The sequence below is a fragment of the Lithobates pipiens genome, unplaced genomic scaffold (genome assembly GCF_037356315.1).
Source record: "Lithobates pipiens isolate NorthernLeopardFrog02 unplaced genomic scaffold, aLitPip1_a1.2 Scaffold_8, whole genome shotgun sequence".
NCBI classification, from domain to species: domain Eukaryota; kingdom Metazoa; phylum Chordata; class Amphibia; order Anura; family Ranidae; genus Lithobates; species Lithobates pipiens.
Genome location: NW_027507903.1, coordinates 117,249,491 through 117,272,833, shown reverse-complemented (window position 1 = coordinate 117,272,833; position 23,343 = coordinate 117,249,491). Strand labels below are relative to the sequence as shown.

Below are 23,343 nucleotides of genomic sequence, written 5' to 3'. Positions count from 1 at the left end.
TTGCTGTCTGTGCCCCCATTAAAAGAGCGGAATCCTCTATTTGTTCTGTTTACCATTACCATCAATAGTGAAAGTAAAAGAAAATACCACATTTTGAGTTGTTCCCAGAAAAGGGGAAATCTTAGTCTTCCAATGGGGACTCTAGTTCTGGTGATCTGGGGGTCCCCAAGGAATTTCCTTAATTTGCAGGGATTTCCTCCCACTTCCTGTTTGACTATGGGATGGGAAGTGAAGAGAAATCTCTGAAACAGAACACTGATGGTGAAAAAAAGAAATCTGACAGCCGTTATTAACCCTCCCTTACTCTATCCAAAATGAAAAAAAAAAGGTTTTGCATATAGTTCTACTTTAAGTGTTTTTGTCTTTTTTTTTGCTGTCCCTGCCTCTACTGGGAAGAGTTGTTGTCACTCCCTGCAAGGGCAGCAAGTCACAAAAAAAGCTTTTAAACAAGTAAAAAAAAAAAAAAAACTAATGCAGTGCAGTGACGAAGACAAAAACAAAAACACTTTTTAAGAAAAACAAGGAAGGGTTAGAACTTACGACAACGTTTTATTGTGGTCAGTGTCTTCCTGTTCCATTGATGTCTTTACCCCCCCCACCCCATTATTTGTTGTAGAGGCTTCACATGGACAGGAAATGGAGGGAAATGGAGGGAAAATGTATCCAATGGAGTCACAGGGAAACAAAAACTACTACTTTCAAAACTAGAACTAAAAATAGTTTGTCTGGATTTGTGCTTTAAGCAACCTGAAAAAACACATAACGGCTGCATGTCCTCATAACTGTATACCATCCTTATACATATAGCATAAATCAAAATGTAGGATGTCTGCCACTACTGTTAAAAAATCGATCTGAAACTTTTTCAGGACTATAAAGTTATATATTTTTTTATAGTTCGATAATCATGACGTTTTTATTATTCCATAAGGTGAACAATTAATGAGGAACTTTGCCATTTAAAAAAAGAAAAAAGAAAATGAGGCATTTACCAGCCAGTTCCTCTCACCGCCGCATCCGCAATCTTGGACATGGGAGCTGGCTGTGACTTCCTCAGGAATCACAGCCGGCTCCCTACTGCGCATGTCCAAGGTCCTGTGGGACAGGGAGACTTGCCCTGCAGCCTCCTTGGACATGTGATGTGTCCTAGGGAGCTGCAGGAAGGGAGGGAGCAGGGAAAGAAATGAGCAAGTTGGGAAGCTGTTGACAGTCTGCCAACCCCTCAAGCTGTATTTCCAGAAATGCGAGTGGGAAAGTGGAAGAGTTCTGTGTGGGAAGGAAGGAAGAGCTATGAATCACCCAGGTTGGCTGGTTTCAATAGCAGCAGGGGAAGAGAGTGTTGTATGCAGGTAGAGAGCACAGTAGTCAGAGGATGTCCCTACCTGTGACTGTTTCTGTGCAGAGTATCTAAACTGTACAGCACCACAGAATGTTGCTGTTGTGCTCCTCTCAATCTACCACAGCCTCTCCTCCTTCATTCAAGTGGCCAGAGAGAGTACCGGATCTCCGGGGGACTAGAAGAGGCAAAGTCAGGATCTGTAGGAGGAGGGCTGTAGAGGGCTGTTGGAAACAGAGGCAGGCACATCTGGTCAGAGGGAGTGACTGATCAGGGGGTTGTACTGGTATTTTCCAAAAATCTGATTTACCAAAAAGAGAAAAGAAGTTGGGAGTGGAAGAGGAGGAAGGGGAGAAATTACGGGTGGAGGCAAAATTCTCCTAATTGGCCAAACAAAACTTGGACTAAAGCACAGGTCGAATGTGAGAGACAACAGCTGACATTTGGCCCATATGTGTATGTTTGCCTGCCCAGCTTCTGTCGGACGAGCGTGCTGGTAACCAGCATCTGACCGACTCCAGATCAGCGCTATCTCAGCCAATGGCAGAGAGCGCTGATCCGAATGTTCTGACGGGGTGTTGCCCCCCCCCTGTCACAACACAAAAGCTAAGCAGCGGATATCGCTGAACTAACCTTGCATGGTTAGTACAGTGGCTCCGACCAGAGCTGACACTTTTTTACATTCAACCCGTGTGGTTGAATGAAAAAAAAAAAAAAAATGAATAATGTGTACCCGCTTAAGGCAATATCCTTAATGGGAAAGTGAAACTGTGCTGAGAAAATGCAAATCTAAATAATCTTTTATAATATTAAAGTGATTTTAATCCTTTAATTATGTTTTTGTTTTTTAAACAAACATTTCTTACCTGCTCTGTGCAATGGATTTGCACAGAGCAGCTCCGATCCTCCTCCTCTGGGGTCGACCGCCAGTGCTCATGGCTCCTTCTGCCTTCCGAGTACCCCCCTAGCAAGCTGCTTGCAAGCTACAGAAATTGAGTGTAAATAGCATGTCAAAATGACTACTAGATACAGTGATATAAGGAGCTGAAGCTATATACAATTTTTGACTTGTAAAAGTGTAATTTGGTCCCTCTGCTCTTGCATCCCTGATTTTGTTAGATATGGGTGGCATTTTAGACAAAAAAAAAACAGAAGCTCGGGAAGTAGAAGAGAACAGGGCAAGACTTTTTTTTTACTGAATGTTCTTCCTATGCGCAATAAACATCAAGACATTTTTATGTGTTGTTGCGGTTTAGCTCAGCATTTCTGAACCTGCAACCTATTCACCACAAACACACAATGCACACATGTACATAAAGTATGCCATAAAACATCAGGGTGTAGACTATGGTACACATGAAATCTACTGGGCTATATTCAGAATAAAAGTAAATTGTGAATGGGACAACATGTGCAGTATTCATAAAATATGCACAGTAAAAGTTCTCTAATATAGATATAATTAGTGAACTTATACAATGGAAGTAATGTGAAAATGACAAGACATGCTTAGTAAGGACTGTGTAATTAGCTACCCTGATTAACTGTGATGTTTAAGGATGTGGGTGGGAACAAAATGAGTGAATGCCACAGACAGCCTGATCTGAGTATACATACCGGCAAGGTGCTGCGGTTTATGCTCATAAATCTAACTGCAATTAGTACGGGTTTCTGGATTGAGAAGGAGATGAAAGGAAAGCAGAAGGTTAGAAGCAGGAGAGGAGTTAAAGATGGTGAATAAAGGAGGTAGTTCTGAGTGTGGTAGTTAAAATAGGGAATTCCCTTTACCCCCCAAAGCAACCACATTCAACTTACCATGGACCTGCGGATAAGGGACAGACGACTCTTGGCTTTGTTCTCTGCAAATTCCAGGCTATTTATGTCCTTCAGTCGAGCCTTGTATTTATTCATCTGCTCCACCACAATCAGCTCTACACATCTTTAAATCAAGAAACAGAATCAGAGGGAATTTAGATACAGTAGGATCAAAAGGATATCAAGTAAAAATGCATACTTATATGCTACTTTTGGAAACATATAGCATGGAAATCTTGACATATGTCAAAGGATTCAGTTAAAAGTCACAAGTACAAGTCAAAATATTGGCAATTGCAAAATTCAGTGTGTACGTGACGTGTAAACATCAGCATTTTTGCTAAAGTTCCTTGAAATTTTCATAAATTTTAGTAGTGTGGAGAGAAATGACAACAAAATCAGGTTTGTACCAACAGAATGGTTCGGGCCCTCTCAAAACGTCCCATTTAGAGGAAACGTGTCTGGGCGGAACTTGCGCAGTGACGTCACGCTGCTGCAAAGTCTGCAGCGCCCGTCTGTGTAAGTATACAGCTTTGTATTTTAATTTTTAAACAAATAGATTTCATCTGGATGTTGTTGTATTAATAAATCTGCTACACTATGAGAAATTCTAGCCTACTCTGTGTGCAAGCCCCCCCCCCTTTTTTTATTTTTAATGGAACAGCTTAATTCAACATGGATGTGAGAGTACAGAAATTATCTGGGTGGATACATCAGACCGGATTTGTTGCCTGAACCCACGGATACCCTATCCAATATATGCTGTATGGGCTACATAATAAAATAACAAAATAAATAAATTATATATATAACTTTCTGCTATAATACACATCCAAAAAATCCCAAAAAATAAAAAATATCAGTGTACTTCCCGTTTACCTAGGCAGATCCCCGTACTGCCCCTCTGTGGAGCGATCGCAGGTGGCTCCCATGCAGCAGGCACGCCCACCGTATCTAGTGCACAAAACATGCATGTATGCATGTTGTTTCACGCATTAGAGCCACCCTGCCACAGTATATATGCGGTGGGCGCCGCACGACTATATACGTCCTCACTTTGACAACAGATATCGTTATGGCAGCAGCTAGCTGACATAACCCCGGTATCGTCGTGTTCTGCCAGTGGTCAGCTACAAGATAAAAGTGGTCTCTGTGGCAGATTTGCCACAAGATCACCTTTATCAGCAGCAGGAGAGGCCGGTGCCCTGCGGAGCCATTGGCAGCAGCGTAGGCAATCGGATCCTTCCCATGGCTGTGCATGGAGACAAGTGAGAGGAAGATGGCCCCCATCCGTCTCCATGACACTGCAGGGCGGAAGTGACATTTTGACGGCTCTTAAAGGCCCTTTTTTTCCTTTTTTTTTTTTAATTACAAATTTTTTATTTTATTTTTTTTAATTTTAGTGTAAATATGAGATCTGAAGTCTTTTTGACCTCAGATCTAATATTTAAGAGGTCCTGTCATGCTATAAAAGTGACACAATTTAATATTTTTTTTTTAAAACAGTGTAAAAATAAAAAATAAAAATGTAAAATAAATAAGATTTTTTTTTTTTTTAAACGCGCCCCACCCCTCCGAGCTCGCGGGCAGAAGCGAACACATACGTGAGTAGCATCCGCATATGAAAACGGTGTTGAAACCTCACGTGAGGTATTGTAGCGATTGGTAGAGTGAGAGCAATAATTCTAGCCCTAGAACTCCTCTGTAACACAAAACATGCAACCTGTAGAATTTTTTAAATGTCAGCTATGGAGATTTTTAAGGGTAAAAGTTTGTCGCCATTCCACAATTTTGAAGCGTGACATGTTGGGTATCAATTTATTCGGCGTAACATTATCTTTTACAATATAAAAAAAAATTGGGCTAACTTTACTGTCGTCTTATTTTTAATTCAAAAATTGTACTTTTTTAAAAAGTGCGCTTGTAAGACTGCTGCGCAAATACGGCATGACAAAGTATTGCAACGACCGCCATTTTATTCTCTAGGGTGTTGGAAAAAAAATGTATAATGTTTGGGGGTTTTAAGTAATTTTCTAGCAAAAAAAACAACAGTTTTTTACTTGTAAATACCACATCTAAAAAAGAGGCCTGGTCCTTAAGTGGTTATTGTAGCAGAATGAACTCAGAAAAAAATGTTTGGAAAATAGGCGAGTCACATGACTGACAGGTCACATGAGGTGCGCCTCCCATTTTTTGAACGTTCATTCATATTAATAGTTCTCCACTGGCATCAGACTCCCAAAGCCAGTAAAACTGAGCGCATTTTTAAAATGCACCACAGTGCTTGTTAAAGCGGTAGTAAACAGCGCTTGATTACTACCGAGTATGCCATCCCTTCAGAATGCTGTGCCACAATCATGGCTCCCGCACGCAAGCGTGGGAGTGGCGTGATTGCAGCTCAGCCATTCTAAAAGCTGGAGCCCATGAACCTGGAAGAGCCGTTGAAGATGGAAGCACTTTCAGTGCTGACAGCATGCCTCTGGAGGGCTTTGATTTAAAGTCTTTCATAATGTGCTTGTATGTGGTGCATACTTGCACATTATGGATATGACTAGCAGACATTACTACTGCTTTAAATATGCGTGTGTGTGTGTGTGTGTGTGTGTGTGTGTGTTTTTGAAACAGCAGTATGGCCAAGGTAAGCCCATTCTTCGCCTTAATAAATGGACCCTATAGTATAAAAAGAGAGGTTATCGTTGCAGACTAATGCCCCGTACACACAATGAGATTATCGGACGAATCATTGTCCATTTTATTTTTTTTTGCATGCTAATCTCACGTCGAATCTGATACATTTACTAAAGACATGAAAATTCTCATACGACAGAATAAAAATTTGGAAGTGATGTTATGTGTTGTAATGCACTTGTATTGCATTTTAGAACAGCTGTACTGATTAAAAACGAAAATCGTACGATATGGCATTGTACGAAAACAATTTCTGTGCACGTCCGATAGAATAATAAATCGGATGAACTGTCCTGATCGGCTCTCAAAAACTCTGTTTTAACAAATCGATTATCGCACGATGGATTCGAAAGCTGCATTTTTCGTCCGATTTTCGGATTGCGTGTACAGTGCTTAAGAAAGCATTTGGTGATCATTATATGGGTGATTATATTTGGGGATGTTAAATTGTAATACCTCTACATCATTCCTAAGAGAAATAGAGGTCATGCAATAAACTGTGTTGAGTTGCTTGGTTTGTCTAGGGGTCATTAGTGCTGATTCTACACAAAATAAAGTTTTTAGTTACTGTCCATCTTTCTTACGCTGTGGTCTTGCCAATATCCTGAACACTTTGCAATGGATCTGTGGTATCTGGACAACGGAGAATGCAAGGCGCAAACACAATTGCCAATGCATTGGCAGACATGCGATTAGTCTCCTCCTGCTGGGCAATCCTAAAAATATAGGTAACAATTAATATTACCATAAATATATATTTAAAATACATATACAGTATTATCCAACTAATAAATGTATACTGTCACATTGGCAAACGATTCACACTGTAATCAGCAGAACATTGTAAGCTACAATATACCTGACAAGGTGAAAGATAAGTCTTTCCAAAGTGCTTAGGTGTGTCCGAGATAGCTGATCGATAACAGAATAAACTCCCCTTACAGTTTCCTTTCTTTCCCCAAGACCTGCAAGAAACAAAAATGAATTACATATTTGAGAGAGGAAAAATACAAGTAAACTAAACTGTTGCCTAAAGCTTTGGAGGTTCAAAATAGCTTTGATAAAAAGAATTGCATTTTACATTTAATAAAAGGAGACCATTGAGAAAAAAATTGCAATTATGTGGAAGTAGACAAACTAAAACAGACGCATAACACGACACTGGAAATTGTGACTGCAACAAGGCAGATAACAAGGTTACAAGTACTTATTATAACTTACCCATAGATCTGAGAAACTCTTCATACAGTTCAAATGTCATCAATGGATTGGGAAGTTCCCTTAACCACTGCTTGAACGCGCTGGCAATCACATGGATGTTATATTCATCAAGATTAACACTATCAATATCTGAAAAAAGGGGTATAACAAAGATCAGGATTTGGCTTATGGAATTGTATTAAGAAAAAAAGACCCTGGTAGAGATGGTCTTTAAGTCGAAAAAAATACACGCTATATGTAGAAAAATATAATGGTTAGAATAGACTATGGAAGAACAAAAAACAGCATTTTTGTACTTCTTGTAAAATCTATTTCTTGGCATTTATTAAGGACACAAAAGGAAATCAGGGACAATCGGTCTGCTAACTACAGGAGGAACTGGACACAAGCAAACAGCACTAGCCAGGCAGTTCTAACCCCCCCCCCCCCCCTCAACTCCCAGCATGCTTCAGCTTTGTACAAATTAGTAACAGGAATGGATAAACATGTGGGACCACTGTCCCTTAAAGAATTTCAAGAAACAGATTTTACAGTAAGTACAAAAATCCTGCTTTCAAATCAGAAACAATTAGGGAATTGAAAGGCAGTCCAACTGAGGGGTGGACATCATCATCAGAACACTAACAAGCCCACATAACAGTGGTATAAGAACTGGGGGCAAACTGCAGATCAAATAGCTGCCTGAAGGATCTTATGCCCAAAGCTTATATTTTCAGCTGAAGCTTGAAGATCCACCAGGAAGAAATCAGGGAGCATGCGAAGACCTGATGGCAGCTTTGCAAATTTGAGAAACAGATACTTGATGCCCAGAATTCCAAATTGCAGGTCTAGAAGAGTGCCTTAACAAGAAAGGGTGGAATCTTGTCCTTAAGCCCATAGGCTTGAATGATGATCTGTCTGAGCCACCAAGAAATGGCGACCACGAAGTGGGTTTTCCATCGCTCTGTGATTGTCTGCCTAGAGCATTATAGGGGTCTGCTAGCCTGTGCGCAAACACAAATAGGGCAGAGAACATGAAGCAGGGTGCTGGTAGAGCGTAAAACCCCAACTTGTATCCCCTGGACACTTCCTTTACCCATACATCCAAAAAAATAAATAGAAAATTCTGATCAGATATCCTTAAAGACCACCAGACATCTCCTGACCTTGGAAAGTTGGGGCATCTCTTCATTATGAAGAGCGTTTGAAAGGTTGCTCGCTAGCACGGTGGGTTAGTGGTTAGCACTCCTGCCTTGCCGCAAAGTGGCTCAGTGGTCAGCCCTCCTGGGTTGTAATCCAACATGTACATGGTCGGAGGTGAATGAATCACGGTAGGTGGCAGCAAAGAGGTATAATCACATTACCTTTTCAGACAGAGCAATTGTGCGAAGACTACTATACAATACAAAGGCAGGAATCTGGAGTGGGGAGCACATGACACACTACAGTTAGTGGCATAGCATTAAACTTCCCAGTGCATTAACCCTTTCCTTGGGGATGATGTAATTAAGAAAACAATGGAGGGAGAAGTAATAGCGTACCATGTAATGGAAAAGGAAAAAGTCCTGAAAGTTGCACATGTCTGCAAAATCCCGTAAGAAGATGCATGACAGCCTGGGCTCCAACCAGGCCACACCCCCAATGTGTGGCTGGAGCGTGGCCTGAGGCTGTCATACATCTTCCTACGGGGTTTTGAAGAGATGTGCGACTTCCAGGAATTTGTCCTTTTCCATTAGATGTCTAGAGCTGGGAAAAGTTCTGTCCTTGTCTGTCCTTTGCTACATAAGAGGACCCGGTGGAGCCTTGAGCAGAACCTGTAAATTTAGCTTGGGTCACAATAGTGTACCTTGCTCGCAGTATAAAATGACAAAAGTTCTAAGAGACTTACTGGAGGGCACCCAATGCAGAGCTTTGTGAGAAAAGGTCACATTCCAGGAAACCTTGAACCAGTCCATGGGCATACTCCCAAAGGAGTCATAAGAGACTGGGTCACATCAGGGGCTGTGGCATGGCTCTGGACCTGTAAAAAGTGTTCTGTGGATAACAAACCAGTACACAAAGTGTCTGGGGAATGCAGTAGTCAGAGACTACTTCTTGCATGTCACAGTACTGGCAGGCCCCACAATCTTAGGTCCAGTGGAATCTTGGCATGGCCTCCAAGATGGTGCAGAGGATTAGCTCAGCAGTAAAAAGATGAAGTCTTGATATAAAAATAAAGTCTTATTGAAAAAAAAAAATGTCTATAAAAAACTGTTAAACTCTGAAGAAAAAAAAACGAATCATCTAAGACACTAGCATAAAGCTGAAGCATGCTGGGAACGGGCAGAAAATTTACCTGGCTAGTTAACTGCTTTTTTGTTTAGTGGTGTCCAATTTCTCCTGTAGGAGGCAGTATACCCCAAGACCCCTTTCACACTGGAGCAGTTTCAGGCACTTTAGCACTGGAAATAGCCTCTGCTAAGCACCTGAAAACCGCCTCCTATTCATTTAAGTGTGACTTTTCATACTCGGGTGGTGAACTTGCGGAATGTTAAGAAAAGTCCTGCAGGCAGCATCTTTGGGGCAGTTTGGGAGCGCTGTATTTGGCGTTTCCAAATCGCCCTGCCCATTGGAATGAATGGGTAGCACTTTGGAAGTGCTGCAACACAGGCGGTTTTAACCCATTCACCGAAAATTGGCGCTTAAACAGCGATAAAGCACCACCAAAACAGCGATAAAGTGCCACTAAAATTAGCTGATTTCTAGTTGATCCCATGTCCTTTAATGTCCGAAAAATAAATATAATTTACTTTCCTCTTTTTTTAATGCTTTTAATGCAAGATGGGACAGAAGACAAAGCCCTTTTTTATTTTTTTTAAGGCAGTAGGAGTTAAAACAATTATGAAAATAATGTAAAACCAGTAGGTAAACTCACAAAACTTTAGTATTCATTATAGGATTTCCTTTTTCATTATGTTTAATTTATATTTTTGTCCACATTTACAAACAGACCAACGTGGCCTAAAAAAAAAAAAAAAAAAAAAAAAAAAGGCAGTAGAGGGTTTGGAAAAACAATGCCAGATGTCCTGCAGCAGTTCAAGCATGCCTGGCAGTGCACCCCAAATGCCTACATTCTTGGCTGCTGTGAACAAGACCTAACGCGCTGCAAACACATGCCATTGAGTTTACGCTGGGTTACCATAGACTTGAATAGGTGTTAAGATACTTCAACTCCTTCCAAACTCCACATGAAGTTTCATTTTTGAAGTGCAGCAATGTGACGCGACACAAATGCTTCATGCTTTGATAATGTGTGCTGTCCATATTATCAATTGCAGACTGCTTTACTAGGAGTTTTAGGAAAGTTAAAAACGCGCCCCAAACTCCGCATTTAATGCCCATGTGAACAGGGCCTTATAGTTTGTTCTACTCCGTTACCTTGGTGTTATTCACTTATGGTCTGCTTGTGAATATGGAAAAAAGGAATATGAAATAAAAAATATTATATTGAACACTTTCTTTAGATACATTTATCAGGAGTACAGTATTTATGTTATAAAAGTGGCAGCTCAGAAGCAGCTATCCTATCTACAATAGTTCATTTTTGTACATTTATAATCTTTCTTTCTTCTGAAATGCTTTTAATATTAGGCACTAGCACAGTTAGCCACAGTTGGGAATGACATAGCCAGTAGACATGGGCAAGCTAAATGCAAAGAACATGGCAGCTATAAACTATAGTATGAAACGGATAACAGAAATACAGTCAGAAAGGTGGAAGAGAGCAGGCGCTGTGTCACCTGTGTCCAGGTTTTGTCTAAGTTCCCGAATCTTGTTGGTGGATCCTGGTTTTCTGTATATTCCTTCTGTATACAAGCCATGCATCTCAATGTAGTTGATGAGTTTCTCCAGCAGCACAGGTACTAAGCGGTCCTCATTGGTAAGGCGTGACAATTCTATCCCAAAGTGGCGGGGGGACAGTTCATTGTCATACTAAGAATAACACAAAACAAAGACAAATCAGACACTGTAAAGGTGAATATTTTTATAAAGGCAGAAATACTTTTAGGCAACACTTGCTATAAAAGTGCAAGTCTCATAAATAGTGAGTCTACCTTTTTACTGCATGTAGTAGTGATCTGTGAACAGCACTTCTTGTGGCAGGCAAATCTACACACTGAGAAACAGTACCAAAGTAATTATTAGCAAACAGGTATTTACGTTTAAGCATTCTACATAATAGACATTCTAGATAAAAAAAAAAAATGTTGTTACCTTTTGAATTTGCATATACAACATTAATTTTATTAAACAGTCCTCCTAGATCTGAGAGTCATTAACAGACACATTGGCTTACACCAGTTCTATCTTAACTGACAGTAAGTATTTTAATGCTAAAGTGCAGCAGATTTATCTACTTTTCACACACACACACACACACACATACATACACATATATATATATATATATATATATATATATATATATATATACACACACACACACACACACACACACACACACACATTATATATATATATATATATATATATATATATATATATATATATTATATATATAAAAATCTCTATATAAACATTTTTACAACCCCTTACACCTGAAAAAGGCTATACAATAGCCATGTCATAAATGCATAAATCAATATGAGCTCATGTCAGACATGCACAACTGCATCTGTTAATTGGATTAACGTATTTCATGCATTCTTACATTTACAAACAGCTGCTCGGTCCATGATCCAGATAAGTGAAGAGCAGTACTCGCAGTATGTGGGAATGTTGTACTGAGTTGTTTTAAATATATGGCCATTGTGCTCCTCCAACTAAAATACAAAGAGAAAAATGGGTAAAAAGTGGTAAGAGTAAAAAAGACAACACAGGAGATGTTAACCGGTTCTAGACTAGCTCACGCGGATATACATACCATACGGGTAGGTCCTTCCGCTTTTTGTGCTGTCAGAGGGGAGGAGCCATATAGTTTGTTCCTACTAAGTAGGAAAAACGATGTCTCCTCTCCTAGTCACTCCCATCCCCACACAGTTAGAACGCAATGAGGGAACACACAGTTAACCCGTTGAGCACCCCCTATTGTTAACCATGTCCCTGCCAGTGTCATTTACACAGTAATCAGTGCATATTTATAGCATCGTTCGCTGTATAATTGTCAATGGTCTCAAAAAAATGTCAAAAGTGTCTGATCTGTCCATCACATTACCGATCGCAGATCGCAGATCACCGTCATTACTAGTAAAAAAATTAATAAATAATAAAAATGCCATAAATCTTTCCCATAGTTTGTAGATGCTATAACTTTTGTGCGAACCAATCAATATACACTTATTGCGTTTTTTTTTACCAAAATAGTAGAATATATATTGGCCTAAACTGATGAAATATTTTTTTTCTAAATTAGGGGATATTTATTATAATTAAAAGTAAAAAATATATATATATATATATATATATATATATTTTTTTTTTTTTCCAAAATTGTTGCTCTTATTTGTTCATAGTGCAAAAAAGAAAAACCACAGAGGTGATCAAATACAACCAAAAGCAAGCTCTATTTGTGGGGAAAAAAGGACGGAAATTTCATTTGGGTACAGCATCAAACGACCGCAGAGTTGTTAGTTAAAGCGATGTAGTGCCAAATTGTAAAAAGTGCTTTGGTCAGGAAGGGGGTAATATCTTCCGGGGCTGAAGTGGTTAAACACTGACAGGAATACAAATGATACAAAAGATGACACTGACAAATTTGTGCTTAAAATAACTTAAAATCAGGCTAATCAATTAAAAGATGAGGACCGGTAAAACTGACAAGATAATTTCCATAAACTTACAATATCTGACTCTTTTTTCCTTCTTTTCTTCCGTTCTGTCTTTTGAATCTTGAAAGGAAAAAACACAACAGAATTTTAATTTCAATAGAAAAATATATCCCATAAGGCTAAGGCTGGCATAGATGGAGCGATTTTCTTTTCTGCAACTACAAGTTGCAGGGAAAAAAAAATGTTCGATTCCCCCACCAACACAGAGAGTTGACAGGAGAATTCCTTCTGCTGAGCCATTTTGTTCTTCCGGGGGGATGCTTACAATGATTGCAAGTAAAATCTGGAAAACTGTTAGCCCCTGTACACACGGTCGGAGATTTCCACAACCAAACCCGTCGGATCTTGTCCGTCGGATCTTGCCCGTCGGATCTTGCCCGTCGGATCTTGCCCGTCGGATCTTGCCCGTCGGATCTTGCCCGTCGGATCTTGCCCGAAACTGTTGCATACACACGGTCGGACAGAGTTGGCGAAAATCCGATCTTTCAGAAAGTGATGATGTAATTTTGTTACGATGGGACTACATTCAGGCTAGTAGCCAATAGCTTTGATGTAGGAATTTGATCTGAGCGTGCGTGGCACTTGGTCCGATCAAAATTCTCTACACATGATCGGAGTATGTCCGATCGGCCCAGATGGTTAGGAAATATTTCCAACATGTTGGAAAATTGGGTCCGACGGATATTCTGACGAAATCAGTCCGATGCATACCACACACAGTCGGATTATCCGACGACACGGTCCGATAGGACACATTCCGACAGATTCTCCGACCGTGTGTACAAGGGCTTAGATACATTCAGCCTGCACATACATGGTTCGAAGTTCGGATTGAAACTTGTCTATGGCCGGCTTTACGGCTGCAAGTCAGGTGCTTAAAAATTACCTTTCCTGGAGTATAGTTCAGGGGTTTATATTCGGTGACAAATTCATCCAGGAAAATCTTGAACGTATTGATCCAAACTTTCACTGGTGATTCACTCCAGCTCCGTGGCTGATGCTGTTTCATGGTCTTATCAAGGATCTGCTCAAACAGGGCACCTAGATCTCGGTATCGGATACTCTTTCCATCCTCTCCCTGTGACAGGTCACACAAATACATTTATTTACATATGCATACCTACAAGGAATCAAGATGGTCATTAAGGCTCCATGCACACTGAAGCTCAAAAAAGCTATTTCTGGACGCCAGATTGCTGGCAGAAAACGCTGGTTGAAAAACCTGCTTTTAACAGCGTTTTATACTAGCGTTAATGAGCGTTAATGAGCGTTTTACAGCGTTAGCGTTAATGGGCGTTTTTTATAAAAATACACAGAGGACACTCCAAAAATCCCACAATGCATTGAAAAATAGAATGCCGAACACTAATGAACGAGCGTTAATGAGCGTTAATGAGCGTTTGTCGTTTTTTGCCGCTGAAAAACGGCACTTTGAACGCAAATTTCTGGCGTTCAGAAAAAAGCCCATAAACTCCACTGCTCATTAAAGCTGAAAAACGTCCATGTGTGCATGGACACATAGGCTAACAGAGTGGAGTTGATGGGCTTTTACAAAAAACGCCCAAACGCCAATAAACTGCAGTTTATCAGCTTCAGTGTGCATGGAGCCATAAAGTAACAAACAATAGTATAGACCTCTGGTGCCCAACACATGGCTCACCGTCCCTCTGCAGGCTTTTAGGCTGCATATAGATTACAGAGGGACAAAGGGTTACCAAAATGCTCCCTGTGTTCCAGCACCTGCAACTGAGAGAAAGACTGCACTGTGGGCAGAGTTATCTCTGCAGCTGAGAAAATGTGTACTGTGGGCAGATATTTCACTGCCACTGGCCCATCAACGCGGGGGGAGCTAAATTCTCAGCCAGTGACCACCAATGTGGGAACGGGAGGGAGGGGGAGAAAGGGAGTACTGACACCAATGTTGGCAGCTATTATTGCATCCATTGACAAAAATGTTGGGGTTATTACTGCATTCACTGACACCAATGTTTGGGGTTATTAGTGCATTCACTGACAGCAATGCTGGGGGTTATTAGTGCACTCACTGACAGCAATGCTGGGGGTTATTAGTGCACTCACTGACAGCAATGCTGGGGGTTATTATACTTCAACTTTTCCAGTGTGCAAAAAATGCAGCAGGACCAAAATGTATGGGCTTTGAGGTGCGAAAATGTGTTGCCATTGTGCAGCCCTATTGAATTGTCAGGGGCTGCCCATGATCCCCACTAAAAATTTTAAGTTGACCACCACTGGTATAAATCAATATGTAAAAAGCACTACTACCCAATAATCCAGATCAGAAAATCTGAATGTGCGTAATAAACTACCAAGCTTTAATGGGGGATGCATGGTTTTACTGCTAAAGCTCTTTAATTTAAGTAAAGTGAAAAAGCCTTCAGACATGAATTTATGCAAAGCATTGTAGCATTGGCAATGGGATTTTTAAAGATATTGATTTGGCTTTGTTTTGTATACAACTATAGTAGTCACAATCATTGTGACAACTTGTAATGCACTATGGAATCACAAACACAAGGGGGGATTCAACAAAGCAATAAAGGACATATTTCTTGCAGTATGTCCCTTTTAACATGGCCTGGGGCTAATTGGTGAAATCTGTGTGCCAATTTTGGTACCATCACCAACACAAGAGCCAGGATAAGGTAGATTTTACTACCACACATTTTACAATCTATCTCCTATGGCTTTGACAGATTAAAAAAATAATAATGACTGCCAGTTTGCAGATAGGCGGTAATTAGGAACGACCAACTCTGACTTGGTGTATAGAGATGCTGCAGGCCTCAGAGTTTTGTATATATGCTGGGAAGCTGTCAATATTACATCTTCTAGCACATTAGTTAGAATGCTGATGTTCTATTAACTAGTAATGCATCCCCAGCTCCATTCAACTGCCAGCTGGGAGATTCCCCAGTTGACTGTAAGTAAACAAAGGGGCAGGATGCCCTCTCACAACAGTGTCCAAATATGCCAATGGCCAGGAAATCTCTAACATCCTGGCTAGCAAGGGGCTAAACCTACACCGGGAATGAAGTGTCCGTGTTATGGACACTTCTGCCTCAGTGCCGTCCTCTCAATGCAACAGATTGATGTAGCGGTTTCTGACCGCTGCAGGACTCATTAACCAACACTGACATTTTTATGCAGATTAGAGAGGGAATTCTAAAGAGTGCCTAGGACACTATGAATTCCAGAGAATGGTGACCTTATGTTAAATGTTACATATATCAAAATCTTCTTGTTAAAAAAAAAACAAAAAAAAACTACCATGAGTGTAGTTGAATACAGGCTGAAAATATTCTGTCTGAATTCCTTCAGAGCTCTTTTGAAGAGAACATCCACAAAAGAATCCTTCTTTCCATCTTCAGAATCCAGATCGTTAATCTAAAAATGAGAAAAGTACATATAACTACAATAAAAAAGAAAGCTGCAAGCTTCCCGGGCATAAGATCTCTGGAATTAAAATGAAAATGCACTCTAGACTAACTTTAGCTGACAGAAGGACGCACACGCCAAGTGCGTTACCACCACCACAATGTTTATTTTATAAAAATGCCAAAAACATGCTCACAAACATTAGAAGATACAAGCATATCAAATCACAACTCCAGCTCCAACTCGCTGTCGTTGGAAAGCTGATGTGTTTATTAGAGAACCTAACTTTATATGTATATCAGTCCTTCAAACATTTCCTGGCTTCCCAGAGTAGTCAGGATTGCAGACCCTCACAATCAGCAATGCACTGTAAAAGCAAAAATTTCAATTTACACCAGGAGTGCAGTGTTATAGCTCTGTCCACCTGTCACTGCAGCAATAGATCATTATAACAGAACTGCTGCTGCACAATATATATATATAAAATATATTCCTTCTCTATATTAAGCCTTGATTCCCAACAATGACGTTGGATGATCTGGATGACATCTGCATTGAACGCACACAATGTCATTTTAATTTTTAGTGACCGCACACCTGTTAAAAGGTTGCTATAGTGTTAAAAATTGTGCTCCCATCGATCCAACTTAAGCTGGCCATACATGGATCGAAATTCCCTCAGGAACCGGCTGAGAGTCGATTCATCGATCAACTTGGATGCAACCAGACTGTCAGATTTTTACTACTTTTTATTTTATTTTTTTAAATTTTTTTTAAAATACTGCCAGCGGGTATAGCTGCTAGCAGTGATCGCTGTTTTCTGATGGCCAGGAAGGCACCCTGCACCTACCTGTGGTGGAAGGAAAAAAGAATTGAATAATCTATGGGCTGCTTTAATCTCATATTAATGCTACGCTAATCATTTAAGCAAACCATTTTTCTGCTGTAGCACTGAAAATGGAACAGACTCTTCTAAAGTAAAATACATACATTTATTTTGGGCTTTTCCATACTGCTACCTTTCATAAAAGTTGCAATAATGTGATATCATTTTACTTTGATAATGACTTTGATCATTTTATTTTATGCAAATTACTGAAATGCTGCTTTGGGAAAAATTACTGAAAAATACTTTATTTTCTATTATATTTTGCCATTTATTCCTAACAAAAACCAAGGAAATAAAAATATATGCATCCAAATTTGCTACCACATTAGACCCCCATCTGCCGCAACAAAAAAGTATACAATGTTAGGGTAGGCTACAAAACCTAATACACACACATATTATGTATATACACACACACAATATATATATAATAAGTGCAGGGGTTTAGGAAGAAAAGGGCTCAGGGACTCAAGCGATTACCAGCTACACTAACATAATAATAAAACATGAATATAAAACAATTGAAAAGCACTACTCTGTAGTACATAATTTATCACCTTTTTCTGCAGAAATTCGTCCATACACTTCAAGTCACTGGCACTGCAAATGATTTGTGCTCGTTCATTCTGCCACTGTGCAGGTTCCAGAGTAGTACTACTGATCTTGAGACTCCTCCTGCGTTGTACCTTTGGAGAGGGGTCTTTGTTTTCCTTTTCACGCCCTCGGCTGAGATCTGGACTGCGAGGAACAAGCCAAAATCCTGCATCCACTGGCAAAAAAAAGAGCAAGAAGCACAACATGATAAACAGGTGTATTACAAAACATTAAAAGAACTTCAACATTGCCAACAGTTTCACTTTAAGTAAACGATTCCTTAGTACAAGGTTTAACAAAAAACTATAATGAGGAACAACGAAACTGAAATGTGTGTGACAGAATTGTATTACACTCACCATCCATGAAATGAGTGCCTTCTTTGCCTGTAGGCTCAGTATCCATCTCCAGAATCTCTGACTGAGGAGTCAACTTCTCTGCTGCTTTCGTCTTCCCCCAGAAGCGAATCTTCCCTCTCTGAGGACTAACAAGACAAATAATTGAATCAGTAATTCTGAAAAGAAGGGTAAAAGTCGTTTCCAGGAAAACTGGAAATCCCATTTGAAAAATGTAACTTTATGTAGTGATGTGGACAGTTCACTCTAACGCTAGAGTTTATTGGGGCTGTACACTAAAGTTACACATTTATTTATGCCCAACACCTCCAATGATGAAATTTGGTATAGCATCAAATATAAAGGTTCTTTATGAGAATCACTGGTTGAAATGGCTGGACTCAAAACATATGTACTGTAAACATATTATTTCATCAAAAGGAGTTGTGAAGGAGGGTGGGAATGCCTCCATGTACCAAAGAAAAGGAATACGTTATTTGCAGCTTAAATGTCTCACCGCGAGTCTGGCTCTGCAGCTCTATGTGTAGATATGAAGCGCGACATCTCTCCTTGAGAAACAGCCTTCTGGAGCTTGCTGGGCCTCTCCCCAGGCTGGACTTTTTGTAACAGCTAAAAGACAACATTTGGTTACCTCACTTGACATGTAAAGAACAAAACTGACAGATATCTTGACAATACACCACAACAGGGTTAAAGTAAACGGTTGGAAAGGACAAACATCAATTTAATCTTTGATGAGTAATTAGCCCTACATTGGATCCAAATTTGATTGTTTATACTTCCCAATTATTACATAAAACAGAAAAGGAAGGCAAATACATTGTTAAAGCTATTCATATTAAAGCGGAGTTCCACCCTAAAGTGGAACTTCCGCTCATCGGAACCCCCCCCCCCCCCCGAAGATGGCAATTGTATTAATTATAAAAAAAATTCTAATTATATTAATAATAATAAATATTAATTTATTAAAAATTATAATACAGGTAACTGCACCCACTTCCAGGCATAGATAGCCGCAGAATCTGCGGGTATTTACGCCACTTCCTGCGGGGCCCCGCTGTCTGCTGGGAAACACATGGATCCCAGAGACAGCAGGGACCATCCTCATTGCGCAGTGCGACTTGCGCATGCACAGTAGGGAACCGGGAAGTGAAGCCGCAAGGCTTCACTTCCTGATTCCCATAACCAAGATGGCGGTGGCAGCACCCAAGAGCCAATTGACAGATCGGCTTTGGGTGCCGACATCGGGGGCACGCTGGACGGGTAAGTGTCCATATTTTAAAAGTCAGCAGCTGCAGTATTTATAGCTGCTGACTTTAAAAAAAAGGCGGAACTCCCGCTTTAAGTAAAATTCTGGTTAAACAGCGCTAATCTGTTATGTGTCCATTTACACCCAAGCTACGTCCGATCCAATCAAAAACAAATGGAAAGGGATCTGTTCCCATCCATCTGAGTCAGATCGGAGGGCAGTCATGTGTAAATGAACAGCTGGGCCATTTACATCTGACTGCCCATTGAGCAGAAAGGGCTGTGTGCATTTATATACTGCATAAGCGGAGCAGACACAGACCTGTCATCTGGCCGCTCTGCTCAGCAGTGGATCAGTGGACAGATCCCTTGCTGAGAAAAACCTGATCCAGCCCCTGTGAAAGGTGCTTTATTCTTTGCCTGGAGGTCTCAGATATAGCACAGACTGCATTTGGGGCAGTGCATATGTCCACTTGGGCAAGTAGTGCTTTGATGTGTGTATGCCTGTGTACAGACACTTCATATTTCAGACTTTCATTGATACAGACAGGCTGCCGGCAGTGGGCTGTACACAGCTCCCGTGACTCCCAGGCAGAGATTTACACTCAATGTACACTGCATGGCCCTGTGTATGTTTAATGTAAATTCATCATTCCCTTCACAGTCCTTAGCGGTGGTCATTTGCAGGGACTCGCTCTCTTGGAACTGCAACAAACATTAATTAGTGCTGTAAGGTAAGCCAAGAGTCTTTGACAATGCTTGCATTACTGAAAGGAAGAACAGTTTGTTAGTTCCTAATCAAAACCAAACTTTCTCTTTGGGAGGTCATTTTGGTTTCCCTCTAATTTGCCAAAAGCTGTACAGTTGTTAGGAAAAGTGCTAGAAAAGTGAGAGTCTTGATTTTCAAGACACAGATAGTTCATGCTATTAGAAAAGGACATCATTAAAGAACAAAACAAAGCAGCAAAGAATATACAACTTGACTGTGCACCAGGAGACAACAGAGACGTATGTGCCTAAGTGTGAAGGGTTTGATCTACATGCAATAGAAAAATATCTAAAGATATTATAGGTAAGAATTGCAGGTTCTATGGCGGAAGAACATGACATATGCATACTATGAGAGAGGTACATACACTGACACAAGGAGAAGGTACAATGTCCATAGTTACAGAATTAGGACATACAATGCAAATGTCATAGTGGCAGATGCTACAGATGAATATGAAATATAAAGTATTATTTTATAATCCCGGAAAGATGCAAATGGTCTGATTAATGTGCGCAAAGTCAGAGATCTAAGCAGTAACTGCTACGACACGTGAAGCTAAAAGCTAGACGTGGATAAGCATATGGCAGAGCAAAAAGGTACGATATGTGACACATTCTTCATACAAGTGGTACAAAAGATTTAACCCTGTCCAAAAAGAAATGGTAATGTGTCACCTGTACCAATCGGTGTAAGTGATTCATACTAGAAGTACTACAGCCGTTTCTGGATTTACCATTTCAGAGTCGCTGTGACAAGCCGGGACCTGTCTGCCTGGCTCATTAGGATCGGAGGAGGGGTTCGGCTCCCCCTGTTCATCTGAATCCTCCTCAGAGTCTGCCCCCCCTCTAGTCATAAAATCTGAGCGCGTTCGCGCCATGCGAGCTTTTCGTCTGTGCGGGGCCTGACAGACAAATGACAAAGGACATGAGGAACGAAAAATAAAACAAAATTACATGATGCAAAAAGATAATCCACACCAGAACAGACATGAGGAAACACATAAGAACAAATACACAGAAAACAAACCATACAACTGAGAAATGTAAAAACAACAAAGAGGAAGCCTACATTAAAAGCAAACAACAAATACAAAAAAAAAAAAAAAAAAAAAACCCCAAGACTACATGGTTGATGTGTTAACATTGGGTGATCTGTATATGTAGATATGGTGAACTGTCCTAGAGATATGGAAAAGAACATTTTCCCAGGTTTACCTCCTATTAACAGAACTCACCTCGCTAACTCCAGATGGTTCTGTTGCATCCAATCTCTTTACTGGATCGCTGCGTGCAATTCGGTGTGGTTGAACAATGGAATTACTACAACAGAGCAATACAAAATCAGCAAATATATGAAAAAAAACAAAGAGCGATCCTTCATTTTAACCCAATGACCTTACCAGTAGCATGCTTCCTATACACTGTTGATAATGCTCACTCACTGTACTATATCTATGAAGCTTTATCTCCCTAGGACAGGAAGTGTTTTAGGACTACAGACTACTCCCTTTCTCTCCTGTTCCATATATGTGTTCTATAGTTCACAGATAAAGCTGAGAACAATGCTAACTTATAAAAGTTAAAGTATAACTAAAAGGCAGAACTTTTTTTTTTTAGTTTTGGACAGAGTGGAGAGGAATTGGAACGTTTTTACGTTTTTATTGCTGTCTGTTCCCCGTTAAGGAGATTCACCCTCTTTTTCTCCCATTTACCATTATCATCAAAGTATTCAATTGTCTCTACCATTATCATCAAAAGCAAAAGTAAAAGAAAATCCCCAAATTTTGGGTTATCACAATAAAAGTAATCGAGGGGAATCTTCCCATGGGAAACTTGGAGGTCCCCAAGGAATTTCCTTAATTTGCAGGGATTTCCTCTCACTTCCTGTTTGGTTATGGGACAGGGAGGGCAAATCTCTGCAATGGGGCACAGAAATTTGACAGGGGTTATAACCCTCCCTTGCGCCATCCAAAAATGAAAAAAAAAAAAATGTATCTAGAATTTGACTTCAATAATGGCAGACAGCAGAGAAAGTTATCAGCTCACAGGATATCTGGCGGTATCCACAGGTGTATTGAACAGACATAACAAAAAGCTTTAAATAGCAACATTTTGGAGACCAAAAGGAAGTAAGAGAAGTACCCAGTTAAGGATAAAGTTAAGTGACCTGAGCTTTTAATATCATATTTTAAAGAAATTAAAAACACAGAAGTTTGTCACTTTTAAGTTTATTTTGTAGACCATGGCTTGAAAACTTTAAAGGTAGCCTTTAGCTTGCGGAAATCACTCGCTGGTGGCGTCACTTCTTCTATACTCGTTAGCAGTTGTTGGCTAAGATAAGCCTATTGTATCTTTGTGGGACAACTAATCTGAAATATTGTGAGAAATTCTTTATTACAGGCAACACCAACAAAAACGATTAGGAATGGCCTATGTAGCATAAATGTGGCACGCATTCCTGGAATGGTATGCTCACAGCTTTTTGTTTTCCAAGTTATAAATACAGCTGTCTACCACATGCTCGGGAGTGTATAATGATGCAGCCTAAAGAAGACAGCACAAAACGCAAAATTATGTACTACTTTAAGTTCAAGCTGATAGAAGAAATGAAAGGGGTCCAGTAATATATGCAGTCACAGTCTCTTTTTAATTTTGGGGATATTCTAGCATAAAATAAAAAATAATAGAGAACTAAGACAGAATAGCTCCAACCACTTTCGGTTTTGTACAGAGCAGCCATGTGGCAACACCATTTTTTCACTTTTTTTTTTTTTCCACTGGGCTATTCTTTCCATGATCATCTTGACCTGGACCAAGTCAAGTGTCAAAGAGATCAAAATTTATGAATTCACAAAAATGCCTGTTCTCATACCTCAACCTAACCACATCTCAAAGCAGATCATTCCCTCTAATCACTTTCTCTTTAAACACTTCCCACTTAAAAAAAAAAAAAAACACTTTCACTCTTGATGCTTCTTTATCCCTTCAAAAACACAAACAAAAATGCATCAAATACAAGTCAAATGCTGTAGGTGCAGTAATGGAGTGCCGTTTCCTTCTCCATAATTAACACTCGTGTGAACAAGCCCTAATACAGAAACCTTACAATAGGTTAGACACAACCATGGGAAAATAAATTAGGAGTTACATTTAAGATTTTTTTTTTCTTTTTTTTACATTTCTGCTGAGAAATGAGCCAGCATGGAATATGGCCTTTTACAT

At 39.9% G+C, this 23,343-nt stretch overlaps 1 protein-coding gene across 4 annotated transcripts in view; it reads right to left on the bottom strand.

The window, feature by feature from the left end:
- Positions 1-23,343, bottom strand: part of MYO9A (myosin IXA) — a 194,617-nt gene that overhangs the window by 12,627 nt on the left and 158,647 nt on the right. For 2 of the 4 annotated variants that reach the window (XM_077473402.1, XM_077473404.1), the window contains 16 exons: positions 21,357-21,441; positions 20,856-21,023; positions 18,599-18,711; positions 18,106-18,230; positions 17,710-17,921; positions 16,156-16,272; positions 13,754-13,945; positions 12,880-12,927; positions 11,751-11,862; positions 11,134-11,195; positions 10,819-11,011; positions 7,061-7,189; positions 6,699-6,804; positions 6,424-6,555; positions 3,152-3,275; positions 2,954-3,007 (listed from right to left, as the gene is read on the bottom strand). In XM_077473402.1, the coding sequence (XP_077329528.1) occupies positions 2,954-3,007; positions 3,152-3,275; positions 6,424-6,555; positions 6,699-6,804; positions 7,061-7,189; positions 10,819-11,011; positions 11,134-11,195; positions 11,751-11,862; positions 12,880-12,927; positions 13,754-13,945; positions 16,156-16,272; positions 17,710-17,921; positions 18,106-18,230; positions 18,599-18,711; positions 20,856-21,023; positions 21,357-21,441 (1,972 nt within the window). The remainder of the gene's footprint in view (positions 1-2,953; positions 3,008-3,151; positions 3,276-6,423; positions 6,556-6,698; positions 6,805-7,060; positions 7,190-10,818; positions 11,012-11,133; positions 11,196-11,750; positions 11,863-12,879; positions 12,928-13,753; positions 13,946-16,155; positions 16,273-17,709; positions 17,922-18,105; positions 18,231-18,598; positions 18,712-20,855; positions 21,024-21,356; positions 21,442-23,343) is intronic. The other 2 variants (XM_077473405.1, XM_077473403.1) reach the window with 2 other exon arrangements.